The sequence below is a fragment of the Coregonus clupeaformis genome, chromosome 28 (assembly GCF_020615455.1).
Source record: "Coregonus clupeaformis isolate EN_2021a chromosome 28, ASM2061545v1, whole genome shotgun sequence".
NCBI lineage: Eukaryota > Metazoa > Chordata > Actinopteri > Salmoniformes > Salmonidae > Coregonus > Coregonus clupeaformis.
The window spans coordinates 11,722,506-11,744,551 of NC_059219.1; the positions used below are offsets into that span (position 1 = coordinate 11,722,506).

General features: G+C 48.2%; 1 protein-coding gene across 1 annotated transcript in view; it reads right to left on the reverse strand.

Annotated features, from left to right (window-relative positions):
* nkd2b (NKD inhibitor of WNT signaling pathway 2b) overlaps nucleotides 1-22,046 on the reverse strand; it is a 72,395-nt gene that overhangs the window by 1,546 nt on the left and 48,803 nt on the right. The window contains exons 4-9 of the mRNA XM_041870807.2: nucleotides 6,851-6,911; nucleotides 6,092-6,231; nucleotides 3,966-4,061; nucleotides 3,073-3,226; nucleotides 1,164-1,233; nucleotides 947-1,080 (exon numbers count right to left, since the gene is read on the reverse strand). Coding sequence (XP_041726741.1) covers nucleotides 947-1,080; nucleotides 1,164-1,233; nucleotides 3,073-3,226; nucleotides 3,966-4,061; nucleotides 6,092-6,231; nucleotides 6,851-6,911 — 655 coding nt within the window. The remainder of the gene's footprint in view (nucleotides 1-946; nucleotides 1,081-1,163; nucleotides 1,234-3,072; nucleotides 3,227-3,965; nucleotides 4,062-6,091; nucleotides 6,232-6,850; nucleotides 6,912-22,046) is intronic.

Genomic DNA, 22,046 nt, shown 5'->3' on the forward strand with positions numbered 1-22,046 from the left:
TTTTAGAGGTACGGTTAGTCCAAAGTTCAAAGGACATAGTTAAAGGTTTGGGGAAAATTGTGATATATAATAAATCCAGTGCCTTCAGAAAGTATTCAGACCCCTTGACTTTTTCCACATTTTGATGTGTTACAGCCTGAATTTAAAATGGATTAAATTGAGATTTTGTGTCACTGGCCTACACACAATACCTCATAATGTTCAAGTGGAATTATGTTTTTATTTTAATTTTTTACAAATTAATACAAAATTAAAAGCTGAAATGTCTTGTCAATAAGTAGTCAACCCGTTTGTTATGGCAAGCCTAAATAAGTTCAGGAGTAAAACTGTGCTTAACAAGTCACATAATAAGTTGCATGGACCTACTCTGTGTGCAATAATAGTGTTTAACATGATTTTGTTATGACTACCTCATCTCTGTACCCCACACATACAATTATCTGTAAGGTCCCTCAGTCGAGCAGGGAATTTCAAACACAGATTCAACCACAAAGACCAGGGAGGTTTTTCAATGCACCTATTGGTAGATGGGTAAAAAAAAAAAAGCAGACATTGAATATCCCTTTGAGCATGGTGAAGTTATGAATTACACTTTGGATGGTGTATCAATACACCCAGTCACTACAAAGATACAGTTTTACAGTTCCAATGCTTCTACAATATCACCGGTTTGCAAAAATTCAAAAAACAGATCCCAAATATCATGAAAAATCATTTTTCAAGAGCCAGGCTTGATGTTAATTCTTTTATTAAACCCTTTTTAATCCTACACAACAAAATGTGTAAAAAGTCAAGGGGTGTGAATCCTTTCTGAAGGCACTGGATACTGTATGTTATATAATAGTTCACTACAAGGCCACATTATTCTTTGAGGTTTAATTTGCTATCTGGCTACAACACGTTGTAGTTGTTTGTACATGGGAGAGATAAGCTGAGTGGTACCAACCTTCAAACCTGGAGGTGTAGTTCTCTATACCGGCTAGGTCCAGATAGTGATTCCTCCTCTCAGTGTTCTCATCCACACAGTAATGCTGTCCCTCTGGGGAGGGTGGCTCACTGCTCTGACCTGGGTGGGCTGGCCTGATGTAGGAACGACAGACGTCTGTTAGGGTGTCTGTGGTAGTGCCGTGTGTGTGTGTGTGTGTGTTTGAGTACGTGCTGACCTGATGTGAGGAGAAAGCCGTCTGTCTGCTGATCGGCCTTCCTCCTGGTGAAGGCGACTGGACTCCCGGTCTGAGGAGAGACAACAACACATAAACAACAACAGCTACATCCCATAGAGAGACAGAATACAGCCATGATAAAGAGTTCCCATACATGTTCCTCTCTCTCTCTCTCTCTCTCTCTCTCTCTCTCTCTCTCTCTCTCTCTCTCTCTCTCTCTCTCTCTCTCTCTCTCTCTCTCTCTCTCTCTCTCTCTCTCTCTCTCTCTCTCTCTCTCTCTCTCTCTCTCTGTCTCTCTCTCTCTCAATTCAATTCAATTCAATATAAGGGGCTTTATTGGCATGGGAAACATATGTTAACATTGCCAAAGCAAGTGAAATAGATAACAAAAGTGAAATGAACGATCAAAAAATTAACACTCACAAAAGTTCCAAAAGAATAAAGACATTTCAAGTGTCATATTATCTCTATATACAGTGTTATAATGATGTGCAAATAGTTAAAGTACAAAAAGGAAAATAAATAAACATAAATATAGGTTGTATTTACAATGGTGTTTGTTCTTCACTGGTTGCCCTTTTCTTGTGGCAACAGGTCACAAATATTGCTAGTTCACCCAATAGATATGGGAGTTTATCCAAATTGGATTTGTTTTTCGAATTCTTTGTGGGTCTGTGTAATCTGAGGGAAGTACGTGTCTCTAATATGGTCATACATTTGGTAGGAAGTTAGGAAGTGCAGCTCAGTTTCCACCTCATTTTGTGGTCTGCCTACGGCTGCCTTTTTCAATAGCAAGGCTATGCTCACTGAGTCTGTACATAGTCAAAGCTTTCCTTAAGTTTGGGTCAGTCACAGTGGTCAGGTATACTGCCACTGTGGACTCTCTGTTTAGGGCCAAGTAGCATTCTAGTTTGCTCTGTTTTTTTGTAAATTCTTTCCAATGTGTCAAGTAATTCTCTTTTTGTTTTGTCATGATTTGGTTGGGTCTAATTGTGTTGCTGTCCTAGGGCTCCGTGGGGTCTGTTTGTGTTTGTGAACAGAGCCCCAGGACCAGCTTGCTTAAGGGACTCTTCTCCAGGTTCATCTCTCTGTAGGTGATGGCTTTGTTATGGAAGGTTTGGGAATCGCTTCCTTTTAGGTGGTTGTAGAATTTAACAGCTCTTTTCTGGATTTTGATCATTAGCGGGTATCGGCCTAATTCTGCTCTGCATGCATTATTTGGTGTTTTACGTTGTACAGAGAGGATTGTTTTTGCAGAATTCTGCATGCAGAGTCTCAATTTGGTGTTTGTCCCATTTTGTGAATTCTTGGTTGGTGAGCGGACCCCAGACCTCACAACCATAAAGGGCAATGGGTTCTATAACTGATTCAAGTATTTTTAGCCAGATCCTAATTGGTATGTCGAATTTTATGTTCCTTTTGATGGCATAGAAGGCCCTTCTCTCTCTAATATATATATATATATATATATATATATATATATATATATATATATATATATCCTCCATGTCTCTTACCTGGTCCAGTGGAGATGTGGTCTCTTACCTGGTCCAGTGGAGGTGTGGTCTCTTACCTGGTCCAGTGGAGATGTGGTCTCTTACCTGGTCCAGTGGAGATGTGGTCTCTTACCTGGTCCAGTGGAGGTGTGGTCTCTTACCTGGTCCAGTGGAGATGTGGTCTCTTACCTGGTCCAGTGGAGATGTGGTCTCTTACCTGGTCCAGTGGAGATGTGGTCTCTTACCTGGTCCAGTGGAGATGTGGTCTCTTACCTGGTCCAGTGGAGATGTGGTCTCTTACCTGGTCCAGTGGAGGTGTGGTCTCTTACCTGGTCCAGTGGAGGTGTGGTCTCTTACCTGGTCCAGTGGAGGTGTGGTCTCTTACCTGGTCCAGTGGAGGTGTGGTCTCTTACCTGGTCCAGTGGAGATGTGGTCTCTTCTGCGAGCGCTGGGCTCTGGTGTGACGGTCAGTTTGACCCGTAGGGTCTTCCTCTCACTGTGGTAGGACGAGTGATTGACCGAGGCGTCCACCACATCATAGATGGTGTGCATCAGACTGGACATGTCCTGGGGAGGAGGAGGAGGAGGAGGAGGAGGAGGAGGAGGAGGGAGGAGGAGGAGGAGGAGGAGGAGGAGGAGTGGACGAACACCTGTTATTACCTCTGAGTAACAGCTTATGATTACACATGTTATAACACATTATAACCTTCTCAGTAAAGACAAAGACAAAGACTCCACTGTTCCCTACATAGTGCACTATCAGGGCCTATAGAGCTCTAGTCTAAAGTAGTGCACTATGTAGGGAATAGGGTGCCATTTGGGATGCAGACATAGACATATGAGCCCTGGCCAGCAGCATACCACCCTGCATCCCACTGCTGAATTGCCTCTGAAGCCAAGCCGGGTTGGTCCTGGTCAGTCCCTGGATGGGAGACCAGATGCTGCTGGAAGTGGTGTTGGAGGGCCAGTAGGTGGCACTCTTTCCTCTGGTCTAAAAAAGTATCCCAATGCCTCAGGGCGGTGATTAGGGACATTGCCCTGTGTAGGGTGCTGTCTTTCGGATGGGACGTTAAACGGGTGTCCTGACTCTTTTTGGTCACTAAAGATACCATGGCACTTATCGAGGGGTGTTAACCCCGGTGTCCTGGCTAAATTCCCAATCTGGCCCTCATGGCCACCTAATCATCCCCAGCTTCCAATTGGCTCATTCATCCCCCTCCTCCCCTGTAACTATTCCCCAGGTTGTTGCTGTAAAGGAGAATGTGTTCTCAGTCAACTTACCTGGTAAATTAAAAAGAAGCCTTACCTCTTTAGTAACTTTGCCGCTGTTGTCAAAGTCGTAAAGGGTGAAGATCCATTCCTGACGATTATCTTCCTCCACTGATATGTCACACTCTAGGTCCTGTCGGCATGGAGACACCTTGTTAATAAGAAAGACAGCCTCCTGTCCAGGGTGTGTTTTGGTACATCACGCTGCCTCAGTACAGGGCCGATCTGGCTGGGACAAGGCTTACTTGTCCAAGGCTTACTTACTTAATAACAAAGATACACCCCTATGGGCCCTGGTCAAAATTAGTGCACTATATAGGGAATAGGGTGCCATTTGGGACGAATCCTGGTGATCCTCTTTGCATGGAAACACAAACACAGTGGCTTTATCAACCAGCAGAGGGCAGCAGAGTCAAGCCTTTCCTTTCCTATTGCAGCGTTTCTTCTCTCCACACAGAGTCACTCACTCTCCCCTACAGGCTGCTTTTCCACAGTCACACACTCTTCCCTACTGGCTGCTTTTCCACAGTTACTCACTCTCCCCTACTGGCTGCTTTTCCACAGTCACTCACTCCCTTGCTGGCTGCTTTTCCACAGTCACTCACTCTTCCCTACTGGCTGCTTTTCCACAGTTACTCACTCTCCCCTACTGGCTGCTTTTCCACAGTCACTCACTACCTTGCTGGCTGCTTTTCCACAGTCACTCACTCTCCCCTACAGGCTGCTTTTCCACAGTCACTCACTCTCCCCCACTGGCTGCTTTTCCACAGTCACTCACTCTGCCCTACTGGCTGCTTTTCCACAGTCACTCACTCTCCCTTGCTGGCTGCTTTTCCACAGTCACTCACTCTCCCCTACAGGCTGCTTTTCCACAGTCACTCACTCTCCCCTGCTGGCTGCTTTTCCACAGTCACTCACTCTCTCCCTACTGGCTGCTTTTCCACAGTCACTCACTCTCCCCTGCTGGCTGCTTTTCCACAGTCACTCACTCTCTCCCTACTGGCTGCTTTTCCACAGTCACTCACTCTCCCCTGCTGGCTGCTTTTCCACAGTCACTCACTCTCCCTACTGGCTGCTTTTCCACAGTCACTCACTCTCCCCTACTGGCTGCTTTTCCACAGTCACTCACTCTCCCCTACTGGCTGCTTTTCAAAGCAGGAATATAAACCAGTAAAATAATCACATTCAGCAAAATCCGTTTAACTGCCATGACCTGCAGTTGGAGAAAAGAGAGAAGAGAAGGAAGGGGAAAGGAGGAGGTGGAATTTCAGACCACCACAATATAACCTCATGTCTTTCTTACCGTTCCAGGAAAAAGACTTTAACCACAATTCTCAGTTACAGCTTTCTGGAAGTAACTTTGATTCAGAGGTATCTTCTAACAGGACTGTAATTGGAAAAATAAACGTTTGGAGCGGCAGGCGGGCAGAGAGGCTGTGCTGCAGGCATAGAGAGGGAGCTAGCTGACAGAAAGAGAGAGAGAGAGAGAGAGAGAGAGAGAGAGAGAGAGAGGGAGGGAGAGAGGGAGAGGGAGAGAGAGGGAGAGGGAGAGGGAGAGGGAGAGGGAGAGGGAGAGGGAGAGGGAGAGGAGAGGGAGAGGGAGAGGGAGAGGGAGAGGGAGAGGGAGAGGGAGAGGGAGAGGGAGAGGGAGAGGGAGAGGGAGAGGGAGAGGGAGAGGGAGAGGGGAGAGGGAGAGGGAGAGGGAGGGAGGGAGGGAGAGGGAGAGGGAGAGGGAGGGAGGGAGGGAGGGAGGGAGGGAGGGAGGGAGGAGGGAGGGAGGGAGGGAGGGAGGAGGGAGGGAGGGAGGGAGGGAGAGGAGAGGGAGAGGGAGAGGGAGAGAGAGAGAGGGAGGGAGGGAGGGAGACAGAGAGAGAGGGGAGAGAGAGAGAGAGAGAGAGAGGGGGAGGGAGAGGGAGGGAGAGAGAGAGAGAGAGAGATAGGGAGAGTGTGAGGCATTGTGTTTAGAGAGGAGGGAGGGGGGAGGAGACCCCTGGGAGAAGAACAGTTCTTAATGGCTCAGTAATATCTCCCTTCATGTTAGGTGACTGATTACTACAGTCAGAGGATCTGAGTGTTTCTTATAAACACCTAGCATGTAGTGTACACTACATTCAAAATATAAGATCTAGAGGAAGATATAAAACAGACTAGTGTCTAACTTACATCCAGGCTGATGCGTTTCTTCCCAGAGGCTTTGCCTGCATCCCCTCCTCTCAGTAGCAGCCTGTCTGGGTCTGGGTCTGAATGGGGGTACTGCAGGTAACTGTTACAGCCCTCAGCAGCCTTCTCTGGAGGCAGCACCACTGGAACAACACAACAACACACTTTAAACATCTTGATCTTGATCTTTATTCAGACCCCATTAGCTGACGCCATGACGACAGCTTAGTCTTCCTGGGGTCCTAAACACAACAGCACAGCAATGTAACAGATATGATGACAGCTAGTCTTCCTGGGGTCCTAAACCCAACAACACAGAGACATAACAGACATGAGACTGTACAACTATTGAAGACTTTACAACATCCACTTGGAATAGGACATACATTAGGAAATACATTTTTCATCATGGACTCATATAGAATCTGGACACAAGATTGTTATTCTACTGTACATACAAGTAATGTATTAATTTTGCAGTATCATTGATTGTGCCACATGTAACTAACACGTTCAAAGTGATGACAGATCAGTGCCCGTATCCACAAAGTGTCTTTGTCTCAGTGTAGGAGTGCTGATCTAGGACCAGTTAGCCTTTTAGATCATAATGAATAATATTATATGGACAGATCCTAGGTCAACACTCCTACACAGAGACACAGACACTTTGTGGATACGGGCCCAGATCTGTGCTCTGCAGATGAAAGCATTTATTCAAATCCTACCAGTCTGAAACATTGAAACATGTATTGTTCTACTTACCCTCTAGGGGGCAGTGATGGTCTAAGGACTGTCTATCCTTCAGCTCACTATGTGGAAACTCCTAGGAGTGGAAGAGTGACAAGACAGAGGAGGAGAGAGAGAAAGGGAGGAGAGAGGGGTAGATAGAGAGAGGAGAGAGGGAGGGAGGGAGGGAGGGAGGGAGGGAGGGAGGGAGGGAGGGAGGGAGGGAGGGAGGGAGGGAGAGAAAGGGAGGAGAGGGGGTAGAGAGAGAGAGGAGAAAGGGAGGAGAGAGGTGTAGAGAGAGAGAGGAGAGAGGGAGGGAGGGAGGGAGAGGGAGGGAGAGAGAGAGGGAGGGGAGGGAGGGAGGGAGGGAGGGAGGGAGGGAGGGAGGGAGGGAGGGAGAGAAAGGGAGGAGAGGGGTAGAGAGAGGAGAGGGAGGGAGGGAGAGGGAGGAGAGAGAGGGAGGAGAGGGAGAGGGAGTGAGAAGGAGGAGAGAGAGAAGAGAGAGGGAGAGAGAGGGAGAGGGAGGGAGGAGAGAGAGAGGGAGGGAGAGGGAGGAGAAAGGGGAGAGAGAGAGAGAGAGAGAGAGAGAGAGAGAGAGAGAGAGAGAGAGAGAGAGAGAGAGAGCCAAACACTTAGAACATCTGCATGCTTATAGTGCTTTACTGTCTGGGACGGGCAGAGAAAGAGCCGCCACTGCCAAGCTTTCACGCTGCCTCCAACACCCACAAAACTCACTCCTGCATCTATCAAAACAGACATACAGTGCATTCGGAAAGTTTTCAAACCCCTTTACTTTTTCCACAATTTGTTACGTTACAGCCTTATTCTAAAATTGATTAAATTGTTTTTCCCCCCCTCATCAATCTACACACAATACCCCATATTGACAAAGCAAAAACAGGTTTTTAGAAATGTTTGCAAATGTATTTTTAAAAAACCGGAAATATCACATTTACATAAGTATTCAGACCCTTTACTCAGTACTTTGTTAAAGCACCTTTGGCAGCAATTACAGCCTTCTGGGCCACTCAAGGACATTCAGAGACTTGTCCTGAAGCCACTCCTGCGTTGTCTTGGCTGTGTGCTTAGGGTCGTTGTCCTGTTGGAAGGTGAACCTTCGCCCCAGTCTGAGGTCCTGAGCGCTCTGGAGCAAGTTGCCATCAAGGATCTCTCTGTACTTTGCTCCGTTCATCCCTCGATCCTGACTAGTCCCAGTCCCTGCCGCTGAAAAACATCCCCACAGCATGATGCTGTCACCAACATGCTTCACAGTAGGGATGGTGCCAGGTTTCCTCCAGATGTGACATTTGGCATTCAGGCCAAAGAGTTCAATCTTGGTTTCATCAGACCAGAGAATCTTGTTTCTCATGGTCAGAAAATCTTTAGGTGGGCTGTCATGTGCTTTCTACTGAGGAGTGGCTTCCATCTGGCCACTACCATAAAGGCCTGATTGGTGTAGTGCTGCAGAGATGGTTGTCCTTCTGGAAGATTCTCCCATCTCCACAGAGAAACTCTAGAGCTCTGTCAGAGTGAACTTCGGGTTCTTGGTCACCTCCCTGACCAAGGCCCTTTTCCCCCGATTGCACAGTTTGGCCGGGCGGCCAGCACTAGGAAGAGTCTTGGTGGTTCCAAACTTCTTCCATTTAAGAATGATGGAGGCCACTGTGTTCTTGGGGACCTTCAATGCTGCAGACATTTTCTGGTACCCTCCCCCAGTTCTGTGCCTCGACACAATCCTGTCTCGGAGATCTACGGACAATTCCTTCGACCTCATGGCTTTTTTCGCTCTGACATGCACTGTCAACTGTGGTACCTTATATAGACAGGCGTGTGCCTTTCCAAATCATGCTTGTTCAATCAATTGAATTACCTCTGGTGGACTCCAATCAAGTTGTAGAAACATCTGAAGGATGATCAATGGAAACAGGTTGCACCTGAGCTCAATTTTGAGTCTCATAGCAAAGGGTCTGAATACTTATGTAAAGGTATTTCCGTTTGTAATTTTATATAAATTTGCAACAATTTCTAAAAACCTGTTTTTCGCTTTGTCATTATAGGGTATTGTTGTATGTAGATTGATGAGGAAAAAAATTAATTTAATCAATTTTTGAATAAAGCTCTAACGTAACATAATGTGGAAAAACTGAAGGGGTCTGAATACTTTCCAAATGCACTGTATGTGCTCTGTCATCTTGACCTGTTCCAGGAGAGAGGCTGAGTCCCAAATGGCAGCCTATTCCCTATGTAGTGTGTTACTTTTGAACAGGGCACATAGAGCTTTGGTTAAAAGTAGTGCACTATAAAGGGAATAGGGTGCCATTTAAGATGTATCCAATATTAGTTCTGATTTTACTTGACAGGGCATTGAGAGGTGGGGGCTAGGGATTTCACATGGAACGGTTTGACAGGGAGCTACAGTGGGATGCGATTCAGTTTGAGTTTTTCTGCAGAAGTGTTGGAGTTGTTCTAAACTTGATGAAAAGTCATGTCATCTTTTTTGAAACTGCCAAACATGAAATAAGAAACTTTTCAAGTGCATTGCAACAGGAGCATGGGTGTGTTTGAATTGTAGTAAAATTGCCAGATGGAAAATTCCAGTCGGATAGGATGGGACTGATTAAAGACAAAATTCCAAAGCCATGCACAACTGGAGGAGTGTGAGTGTGTGTGTGTGTGAGTGTGTGTGTGTGTGTGTGTGTGTGTGTGTGTGTGTGTCTCCCGCCGAGTGGTGCTGCCTGAGACATGTGACAGGTTTCTGAAGACTTATTGCTAGTTCTCACTGTTCTATCTAGGGGGACTTTTAACAAACAATCCACTTTAAGTAGTGTCTGGTGGCTGTTCTGGTCTCTACCAGAATCTCCCCACTGCCTCCCAATGGGCTGCGTCCCAAATGGCACCCTATTTGTGTGTGTGAGGGGATTGAGGAGACGGGGAGAGAGGGGGAAAATCTGAGAGTATGATGTCACAAGCGTCAGCATAAATAATCCTTGTGCTACATTTTTTTTTTATTATTTTTTATTTAACCTTTATTTTTTCAGGGAGCCATACTGAGACCAAGGTCTGTTTTACAGATGAGTCCTGAATTACCAACATTACAGAAATACACACTGCAAATTATAAATAGAAAATGCAAGCAGAAAGAAAGAAAAATTCATCAGTAATAAGATCCTCAATCAGCTTTCTGAATTGCCCTAGAGGCACCAAAACATTTTAAAGATTGGTCCACAAATAAGGTCCCGGAAAATGTATTTTCCCATAACACAGAGAGAAAGAAAAAAGAACTCCATGTACCTTTGACAAGAAATAAACTATGCTCAACTCAACAGGAATCTGAGGCACATCTGCATGCGTTTAGGTGTGTGATCGTAGCCCATCCCCCCCCCCTCTCTCTCTCTCTCTCTATCTCTCTCGCTCTCTCTCTCTCTCTCTCTCAATCTCTCTCTCTCTCTCCCTCCCCTCTCTCCCTCCCTCTCTCTATCCACTCTGCTGGGTGTCAGGGTTAGACCTGGGACACACTGCATATTACCCACCAGAGACGAGGAGAGAGAGAGAGAGAGAGAGAGAGAGAGAGAGAGAGAGAGAGAGAGAGAGAGAGAGAGAGAGAGAGAGAGAGAGAGAGAGAGAGAGAGAGAGAGAGAGAGAGAGAGAGAGAGAGAGAGAGAGAAAGAGAGAGAGAGAGAGGGGAGGGGAGGGAGAGAGAGAGGGGAGGGAGAAAGACAGGGAGGGAGGGAGGGAGAGAAGGGGGGAGAAGAGAGAGAGTGGGAAGGAGAGAAGGATGAGAGACAGTAAAGAAAGGAGGTAAGAAGAGAACAAGATTAGAGTAGGGTGGTAGAGGGGGAGTGAAGAGGAGGAGGAGGAGAGGTGGATGAGGAGAGGAGAGAACAAGATTAGAGTAGGATGGTAGAGGAGGAGAGGAGAGGAGAGGAGAGGAGGAGAGGAGATGAGATGAGAGGAGATGAGAGGAGAGGAGAGGGAGAGGAGAGGAGAGGAGAGGAGAGGAGAGGAGAGGAGAGGAGAGGAGAGGAGAGGAGAGGGAGAGGAGAGGGAGGGAGAGGGAGAGGAGAGGAGAGGAGAGGAGAGGAGAGGAGAGGTGGAGGAGAGGTGGAGGAGAGGAGAGGAGAGGAGAGGAGAAAACAAGATTAGAGTAGGATGGTAGAGGAGGAGAGGAGAGGAGGAGGAGAGGTGGAGGAGGAGGAGGAGGAGGAGGACAGTATCTCTAGGTAATTCCAGTATGACATCTATAGTCCTGGCAGCTCAGAGGGAGAGGAGGAGGAGGAAGAGGAGGAGGAGGAGGAGGAGGAGGAGGAGGAGGAGGAGTGGAGGAGAGGTGATGGAGAGGTGGATGAGAGGTGGAGGAGAGGTGGAGGATAGGTGGAGGAGGAGAGGTGGAGGAGGGGAGGTGGAGGAGGAGAGGTGGAGGAGAGGTGGAGGATAGGTGGAGGAGGAGAGGAGAGGAGAGGAGGAGGAGAGGTGGAGGAGGGGGGTGGAGGAGGAGAGAGGAGGAGGAGAGGTGGAGGGGAGGAGAGAGAGGAGGAGAGGAGAGGAGGAGGGAGAGGTGGAGGAGGGGAGGTGGAGGAGGGGTGGAGAGGTGGAGATAGGTGGAGGAGAGAGAGGGAGGATGGAGGAGGTGGAGGAGGAGAGGTGGATGAGAGGTGGAGGAGAGGTGTAGGAGGAGAGGTGTAGGAGGAGAAGTGGAGGAGGAGAAGTGGAGGAGGAGAGGAGAAGTGGAGGAGAGGTGGGGAGGAGAAGAGAGGTGGAGATGGTGGAGAGGTGAAGGTGAGGTGGAGGATAGATGGAGGAGAGATGGATGAGGAGAGGTGGAGGAGGAGAGGTGGTGGAGAGATGGAGAGGTGGAGGAGAGGTGGAGGAGGAGAGGAGAGGTGGAGGAGAGGTGGAGGAGGAGGAAGAGGAGGAGGAGAGGTGTTGATGGTGGAGAGGTGGAGGAGGAGGAAGAGGAGGAGGAGAGGTAGAGATGGTGGAGAGGTGGAGGAGGAGAGGAGAGGTGGAGGAGAGGTGGAGGAGGCAGGTTTTAACTGTAGAAGGCTTCTGAGAGAGGTACATCTCCCTCCCTGGGCCCCAAACAAGCAGCTGTCTTTAATCAGGTCACACTAAAGATTCACACACACACAAACACACACACATACATTCACCATGCTTGTCTCTGATTCTTCCTGCTATGTCTTCATGCTATTGACTTAATTCAATGGTTGAATTGAGGGTGTTTGTTCATGTATACTGAACAAGAATATAAACGCAACATGTAGAGTGTTGTTACATGTTTCATGAGATGAAATAAAAGATCCCAGAAATGTTCCATACGCACAAAAAGCTTATTTCTCTCAAATTTCTGCACAAATTTGTTTACATCCCTTTTAGTGAGCATTTCTCATTTGTCAAGATAATCCATCCACCTGACCGGAATGGCATATCAAGAAGCTGATTAAACAGCATGATCATTACACAGGTGCACCTTGTGCTGGGGACAATAAAAGGCCACTCTCAAATGTGCAGTTTTGTCACACAACACAATGTTTTGAGGGAGAGTGCAGGAATGTCCACCAGAGCTGTGGCTAGCGAATTGAATGTTAATTTCTCTACCATAAGCCGCCTCCAACGTCGTTTTAGAGAATTTGACAGTACGTCCAACCAGCCTCACAACCACAGACCACGTGTAACCACGCCAGCCCAGGACCTCCACATCCGGCTTCTTCACCTGCGGGATCGGCTGAGACCTGCCACCCGGACAGCTGATGGAACTGATGAGTATTAAAGCCCATTTGTGGGGAAAAACTCATTATGATTGGCTGGGCCTGGTTCCCCAATGGGTGGGCCCCATCCCAGTCATGTGAAATCCATAGATTAGGGCCCAATGAATTTATTTAAATTGACTGATTTCCTAAGCTGAACTGTAACGTTAAATTGTTGCATGTTGCGTTTATATTTTTGTTCAGTATATTTCACAAACACTATTTTAAAAAAGCAGGAAGTTTGTTCCAAAAAGGTGATACTCAGTTGTAGACTGGGGACCAAGTGAAGTTAGAGGAATGAGACCAGCTCACATTTAGCTAATTACACATCTGGTGGGCAGATTGTGGCCGAGCCAGTCGACACTGTGGGAGATGGATGAATGGAAGGATGGGTGGACGGGGATGCCATGTGTGTGTGTGTGTGTGTGTGTGTGTGTGTGTGTGTGTATGTGTATGTGTGTGTATGTGTGCATGTGTGTGTGTATGTGTGTGTATTTACATTTACATTTTAGTCATTTAGCAGACGCTCTTATCCAGAGCGACTTACAGTCATTTTTTTTTTTTTCATACCCCCCGTGGGAATCGAACCCACAACCCTGGCGTTGCAAACGCCATGCTCTACCAACTGAGCTACATCCCTGCCGGCCAGTCACACCCCTATCTGTCTGTCTGGACCTTTAGTGGTGGTAGGGGAATCTGTCTGTCTGGACCTTTAGTGGTGGTAGGAGTATCTGTCTGTCTGGACCTTTAGTGGTGGTAGGGGTATCTGTCTGTCTGGACCTTTAGTGGTGGTAGGGGAATCTGTCTGTCTGGACCTTTAGTGGTGGTAGGGGTATCTGTCTGTCTGGACCTTTAGGGGGTAGGAATCTGGCTGGACCTTTAGTGGTGGTAGGGGAATTGTCTGTCTGGACCTTTAGTGGTGGTAGGGGAATTGTCTGTCTGGACCTTTAGTGGTGGTAGGGGTTGGGAGGGGAATCTGTCTGTCTGGACCTTTAGTGGTGGTAGGTATCTGGTCTGGACCTTTAGTGGTGGTAGGGGTATCTGTCTGTCTGGACATTTAGTGGTGGTAGGGGTATGACTGTCTGGACCTTTAGTGGTGGTAGGGGTATCTGTCTGTCTGGACCTTTAGTGGTGGTAGGGGTATCTGTCTGTCTGGACCTTTAGTGGTGGTAGGGGTATGACTGTCTGGACCTTTAGTGGTGGTAGGGGTATGACTGTCTGTCTGGACTTTTAGTGGTGGTAGGGGTGTGACTGTCTGGACCTTTAGTGGTGGTAGGGGTATCTGTCTGTCTGGACCTTTAGTGGTGGTAGGGGTATATGTCTGTCTGGACCTTTAGTGGTGGTAGGGGTATCTGTCTGTCTGGACCTTTAGTGGTGGTAGGGGTATGACTGTCTGGACCTTTAGTGGTGGTAGGGGTATGACTGTCTGTCTGGACCTTTAGTGGTGGTAGGGGTATGACTGTCTGTCTGGACCTTTAGTGGTGGTAGGGGTATCTGTCTGTCTGGACCTTTAGTGGTGGTAGGGGTATGTCTGTCTGGACCTTTAGTGGTGGTAGGGGTATCTGTCTGTCTGGACCTTTAGTGGTGGTAGGGGTGTGACTGTCTGGGTCTTCATCCACCCTGCTATTGTTTCTGTGCCATAGTGTGATGAGGTCAGAACAATGTCATCTGTGTTTACCTACAGTACTCTCTACTCCCAGGAGAGTCAGGATTGTCTCTCATCTCTCTGATGTTACCCACTCTGGCTGCTACCTGCTTCTCTCTTTTATTAAAGACCTCTGCTACAGGATCAGGTAACCTCCAAACACACACACGTACGCACACACACGCACGCCCCCACACACACACACACACGAACACACAAGTGACATCAGACATGGTCCAGCCTCTGTACCTCCTCTACCTCCCCCTGGAAAACACTGGACATCTTTGTTCTCCCCCCTCTCCCTCCTCGCCCCGAAATATCTCCCCCCTCTCCCCAAAATATCTCCCACCTCGCTCCTCGCCCCGAAATATAAGTAGACACACATTTTTAAGTCTATTCTTCAAGTAACTTCAATACATCTAATGTTAAAAACCAAACCACTTAATCAGGGGTGAGCTAAGACGATGGTTGTTGACAGTACTAAAGGTGGCTCAGGGCGAAACATGTGGGAAAGTGTGTGTGTGTGAGGAATCACAGAGCAACACCACAGGATCATTTCCTGTAAATCTGAAACAGTGTGACAGTAAAGAGTTCATGTTTTGGTGAGTGACTTCAGAAGGGGTGGATCTTAAGAGTTTTGTGGTAGACAATTACTTAGCTAGCAAACATGTTTTTGTCTACATTCAATCAACTGCTTGCACAAGTTTTAATGTCAGCACCACCGGGCTAAACTAGCTAATCCTCCGCCTTGTGTATATCACTGTAGCCTGTCTGACCCTGATCTGCAAAAGACGCCAAATGGCACCCTATTCCCTATTTTGTGCACTGCTTTTGATCCAGGGTCATAAGTAGTGCACTAGATAGGGAATAGGGTGCCATTTGGGACGCTCGTACACACTCTGGACAGTTTCTCTGCTCAATATCACAAAGTGTCTTTGGCCACAGAGGCGGAGTGACACACAACACAAAGCGGGGGTTCTCTAGAGTGGAGGAGCTACACCGTTTCTAGAAAACAAAGTCACCTGTAACTGACACTCAGGCAACACTTCCCTATATAGTGCACTACTTTTAGCCAGAGCCCTACAGGCCCTTGTCAAACGTAGTGCACTAGATTATCAAAAGTAGTGCTCTATATAGGGAATAGGGTGCCATTTTGGGATGTAGACGAAGAGCTTGGTGACTACTGTTGTCCCATGATTCCTGCTCCCAGTGACCACGGAGGGAGAAATAACACCGTCTCTGCTCAAACGTTAAAACCAGTCCTTGTGTTGAAGACTGAGGAATATCAACGTGATGAAAGCAACACCACTCTGTAAACAACTATCCTGCTCATTAGAGAGGTATGAAACTAGAGAGGGAGGGAGGGAACGAGGGAGGGAGGGAACGAAGGGAGGAAGTGGAACCATTGAAAAACAAAAGTCCTTAATTCCAGAAGAAACCAACCTGGCCTTGACTCAAAACTAAATACACGTTTTTATGCTGGGAGAGGAAGGGAGGAGGAGAGAGAGAGGAGGGGAGGAGGAGAGAGAGGAGGGGAGGAGGGGAAAGAGGATGGAGGAGGAGAGAGGAGGAGAGAAGGAGAGAGAGGAGGTAGGAGAAGAGAGGAGGAGGGGAGGAGGAGAGAGAGAGGAGGGGAGGAGGAGGATAGAGAGAGGAGAGGAGGAGGAGAGAGAGAGGAGGGAAGAGGAGAGAGAGAGGAGGGAAGAGGAGAGAGAGGAGGGGAGGAGGGGAGAGAGGAGGAGAGAGGAGGAGAGAGAGGAGGGAGGATGAGAGAGGAGGAGGTGAGGAGGGGAGGAGGAGAGAGAGGAGGAGGAGAGAGAGAGGAGGGAGGAGGAGAGAGAGAGGAAGGGAGGAGGAGAGAGAGAGAGAGGAGGAGGAGAGAGTGAGGAGGGAGGAGGAGAGAGAGAGGAGGGGGAGGAGAGAGAGAGATAAAGGGAGGGAGAGTGAGAGGAGGGGAGGAGGAGAGAGAGAGGAGGGGAGGAGGAGAGAGAGATAAAGGGAGGGAGAGTGAGAGGAGGGGAGGAGGAGAGAGAGGAAGGGAGGGAGGAGAGGGAGGGAGAGGAGGGGAGGGAGAGAGAGAGGAAAGGAGGGAGAGAGAGAGGAAGGGAGAGAGAGAGGAAGGGAAGGAGAGAGAGAGGAAGGGAGGGAGGGAGAGAGAGAGGAAGGGAGGGAGATTGAGAGAAAAAGAGAGCAAAACAGAGGTGGTTGGTGGGAGGAGCTATAGGAGGACGGGCTCACTGCAGGTTCCTCTGGAACATACAGTATAACAAGGAGGGAAGGCAAGGAGAGTGTAGTGTGGGGGAGTTGCACAACTTCTGTCTCTCTCTGGCACAAAGAAACAACACGTTGGTCTCCTGTTGATGGTGTTTGTTTGTGTGTGTGTGTGTGTGTGTGTGGGGGTGGTGGAGCCCTGATCTCTCACACTGGTTGATCATTACTGATCCTTTGGACAAGATGGAGCTTCCAGAGTTCAGGTGATGATTACAGTTCCTGGAGCTAACAGGTTAGACTTGCCACAGCTCATAGACTGGCCACAGCCCATTGATTGGCCACAGCTCATAGACAGGCCACAGCCCATTGATTGGCCACAGCTCATAGACAGGCCACAGCCCATTGATTGGCCACAGCCCATAGACTGGCCACAGCCCATTGATTGGCCACAGCCCATTGATTGGCCACAGCCCATTGATTGGCCACAGCCCATAGACTGGCCACAGCCCATTGATTGGCCACAGCCCATAGATTGGCCACAGCCCATTGATTGGCCAAGCCCATAGATTGGCCACAGCCCATTGATTGGCCACATCCCATTGATTGGCCACAGCTCATTGGAAGGCCACAGCCCATTGATTGGCCAAAGCCCATTGATTGGTCACCTCCCATTGGTTGGCACAGCCCATTGATTGACCACAGCCCATTGGTTGGCCACAGCCCATTGGTTGGCCACAGCCCATTGGAGGGGCCACAGCCCATTGGTTGGCCACAGCTCATTGGTTGGCCACAGCCCATTGGTTGGCTTACAGCCCATTGGTTGGCCACAGCCCATTGGTTGGCAACAGACCATAGACTGGCCACAGCCCATTGATTGGCCACAGCCCATTGGTTGGCCACAGCCCATTGGTTGGCCACAGCCCATTGGTTGGCAACATACCATAGACTGGCCACAGCTCAATGGTTGGCCACAGCCCATTGGTTGGCCACAGCCCATTGGTTGGCAACAGACCATAGATTGGCCACAGCACATTGGTTGGCCACAGCCCATTGGTTGGCCACAGCCCATAGATTGGCCACAGCCCATTGGTTGGTCACAGCCCATTGGTTGGCCACAGCCCATTGGTTGGTCACAACCCATTGGTTGGCCACAGCCCATTGCTTGGCCACAGCCCATTGGTTGGCAACAGACCATAGATTGTCCACAGCCCATTGGTTGGCCACAGCCCATAGATTGGCCACAGCCCATTGGTTGGCCACTGCCCATTGGTTGGCCACAGCCCATTGGTTGGTGAAAGCCCATTGGTTGGCCACAGCCCATTGGTTGGTCACAGCCCATTGGTTGGTCAAGCCCATTGATTGGCCACAGCCCATTGATTGGCCACATCCCATTGATTGGCCACAGCTCATTGGAAGGCCACAGCCCATTGATTGGCCACAGCCCATTGATTGGCCAAAGCCCATTGATTGGTCACCTCCCATTGGTTGGTCACAGCCCATTGGTTGGCCACAGCCCATTGGTTGGCCACAGCCCATTGGTTGGCAACAGCCCATTGGTTGGCCACAGCCCATTGGTTGGCCACAGCCCATTGGTTGGCCACAGCTCATTGGTTGGCCACAGCCCATTGGTTGGCCACAGCCCATTGATTGGCAACAGACCATAGACTGGCCACAGCCCATTGATTGGCCACAGCCCATTGGTTGGCCACAGCCCATTGGTTGGCCACAGCCCATTGGTTGGCCACAGCCCATTGGTTCTAATATGACCCAGATATGGCTCTAATATGACCCTGATATGGCTCTAAAATGGCTCTAACATGACCCTGATATGGCCCAGATATGACCTTGATATGGTCCAGATATGGCTCTAATATGGTTCTAACATGACCCTGATATGGCCCAGATATGACTCTAACATGACCCTGATATGGCCCAGATATGGCTCTAATATGGCCCAGATATGGCTCTAATAGGACCCTGATATGGCCCAGATATGGTTCTAATATGACCCAGATATGGCCCAGATATGGCTCTAATATGACCCTGATATGGCTCTAATATGGCTCTAACATGACCCTGATATGGCCCAGATATGACTCTAATATGGCCTTGATATGGCCCAGATATGGCTCTAATATGGCTCTAACATGACCCTGATATGGCCCAGATATGGCTCTAACATGACCCTGATATGGCCCAGATATGGCTCTAACATGACCCTGATATGGCCCAGATATGGCTCTAATATGGCCCAGATATGACTCTAATAGGACCCTGATATGGCCCAGATATGGCTCTAATATGACCCTGATATGGCTCTAATATGGCACTAACATGACCCTGATATGGCCAGATATGACTCTAATATGACCTTGATATGGCCCAGATATGGCTCTAATATGGCTCTAACATGACCCTGATATGGACCAGATATGGCTCTAACATGACCCTGATATGGCCCAGATATGGCTCTAACATGACCTTTATATGGCCCAGATATGGCTCTAATATGGTTCTAACATGACCCTGATATGGCCCAGATATGGCTCTAATATGGCTCTAACATGACCCTGATACGGCTCTAACATGACTCTGATATGGCCCAGATATGTTCCAGATATGGCCCAGATATGTTCCAGATATGGCCCTGATATGGCCCAGATATGTTCCAGATATGGCCCTGATATGGCCCTGATATGGCCCAGATATGTTCCAGATATGGCCCTGATATGTTCCAGATATGGCCCTGATATGTTCCAGATATGACCCTGATATGGCCCTGATATGTTCCAGATATGTTCCAGATATGACCCAGATATGGCCCTGATATGTTCCAGATATGTTCCAGATATTACCCAGATATGGCCCTGATATGTCCCAGATATGGCCCTGATATGTTCCAGATATGGCCCTGATATGTTCCAGATATGACCCTGATATGGCCCAGATATGGCCTGATATGTTCCATATATGTTCCAGATATGACCCAAATATGGCCCTGATATAATATGCCATTTAGCAGACGCTTTTATCCAAAGCGACTTACAGTCATGCGTGCATAAATGTTTGTGTATGGGTGTTCCCGGGGATCGAACCAACTACCCTGGCGTTACAAGCGCCGTGCTCTACCAACTGAGCTACAGAGGACCACGATATGTTCCAGATATGTTCCAGATATGACCCTGATATGGCCCTGATATGTTCCAGATATGTTCCAGATATGACCCTGATATGGCCCTGATATGTTCCAGATATGTTCCAGATATGACCCTGATATGACCTTGATATGGCCCAGATATGGCTCTAATATGACCTTGATATGGCCCAGATATGGCTCTAATATGGTTCTAACATGACCCTGATATGGCCCAGATATGGCTCTAACATGACCCAGATATGGCCCAGATATGGCTCTAATATGACCCTGATATGGCTCTAACATGACCCTGATATGGCCCAGATATGACTCTAATATGGCCTTGATATGGCCCAGATATGGCTCTAATATGGCTCTAACATGACCCTGATATGGCCCAGATATGGCTCTAATATGGCTCTAACATGACCCTGATATGGCCCAGATATGGCTCTAACATGACCCTGATATGGCTCAGATATGGCTCTAACATGACCCTGATATGGCTCTAATATGGCTCTAACATGACCCTGATATGGCCCAGATATGGCTCTAACATGACCCTGATATGGTCCAGATATGGCTCAAATATGGTTCTAACATGACCCTGATATGGCCCAGATATGGCTCTAACATGACCCTGATATGGCCCAGATATGGCTCTAACATGACCCTGATATGGCCCAGATATGGCTCTAATATGGCCCAGATATGGCTCTAATAGGACCCTGATATGGCCCAGATATGGCTCTAATATGACCCTGATATGGCTCTGATATGGCTCTAACATGACCCTGATATGGCCCAGATATGGCTCTAATATGGCCCAGATATGGCTCTAATATGGCTCTAGACATGACCCTGATATGGCCCAGATATGGCTCCAGATATGGCTCTAATATGACCCCTGATATGGCCCAGATATGGCTCTAACATGACCTTGATATGGCCCAGATATGGCTCTAATATGGTTCTAACATGACCCTGATATGGCCCAGATATGGCTCTAACATTACTCTGATATGGCCCAGATATGTTCCAGATATGGCCCAGATATGTTCCAGATATGGCCCTGATATGGCCCAGATATGTTCCAGATATGGCCCAGATATGTTCCAGATATGGCCCAGATATGGCCATGATATGACCCTGATATGGCCCTGATATGTTCCAGATATTACCCAGATATGGCCCTGATATGTTCCAGATATGGCCCTGATATGTTCCAGATATGTTCCAGGTATGACCCAGATATGGCCCTGATATGTTCCAGATATGTTCCAGATATGACCCAGATATGGCCCTGATATGTTCCAGATATGTTCCAGATATGACCCTGATATGGCCCTGATATGTTCCAGATATGACCCTGATATGGCCCAGATATGTTCCAGATATGACCCTGATATGGCCCAGATATGTTCCAGATATGACCTGATATGTTCCAGATATGACCCTGATATGGCCCTGATATGTTCCAGATATGTTCCAGATATGACCCTGATATGGCCCAGATATGTTCCAGATATGACCCTGATATGGCCCAGATATGTTCCAGATATGTTCCAGATATGTTCCAGATATTACCCTGATATGGCCCAGATATGTTCCAGATATGACCCTGATATGGCCCAGATATGTTCCAGATATGGCCCTCATATGGCCCAGTATGGCCCTGCCTGCCTGACAGTACAGCAGCGGGGTGGGGGGACTTCTTGCCCAGAGGTCAAACAAGAGGCAAAGCCCTTCTGTTGGCAGGACATGAGTCGGCTTGGTGGAGAAGCCTGTTAGGTCACGGCCAAACAACAGCTGTGAGGAGAGAGAGAGAGAGAGAGAGAGAGAGAGCGAGAGGAGAGAGAGAGAGAGAGAGAGAGAGAGAGAGAGAGAGAGAGAGAGAGAGAGAGAGAGAGACAGAGAGAGAGAGAGAGAGAGAGAGAGAGAGAGAGAGAGAGAGAGAGAGAGAGAGAGAGAGAGAGAGAGAGAGAGAGAGAGAGAGAGACAGAGAGAGAGAGAGAGAGAGAGAGAGAGAGAGAGAGAGAGAGAGAGAGAGGAGCTCCTCCGTCTGCGTCAGAACATCCCCGGTCTGGCTGTTTGAAGTCCTCCCCCCATTTTCCTACCCTCCTCCCTTCCTCCTCCTCCTCCTCCTCCTCCTCCTCTCTCTATCTCCCTCCTTTTGCTATCGCTAATCTCTGTTCTCTCTTTGATTATGACCTGCTGGATATGATAAACAGAGATTTGTATCACTGGATGACCACCCTGCAATCTGTCACCAGCCCTGTCATCAGCTTTTTCTCTCTCTCTCTCTCTCTCTCTCTCTCTCTTGCAGCTATCCCCTTGTTGGCTCTAATACTCTATATGCCATGTAGTTTGCAGTTTAATTCCAATAGTTCTCAGGACTCAGTTCTGTTATATGATACTCTCTTGGTGAACCTTTTATAAGACCAATAAAGTACACTCTAACATTTATGTGGCTACTTTTCAAAAGCCAATAGG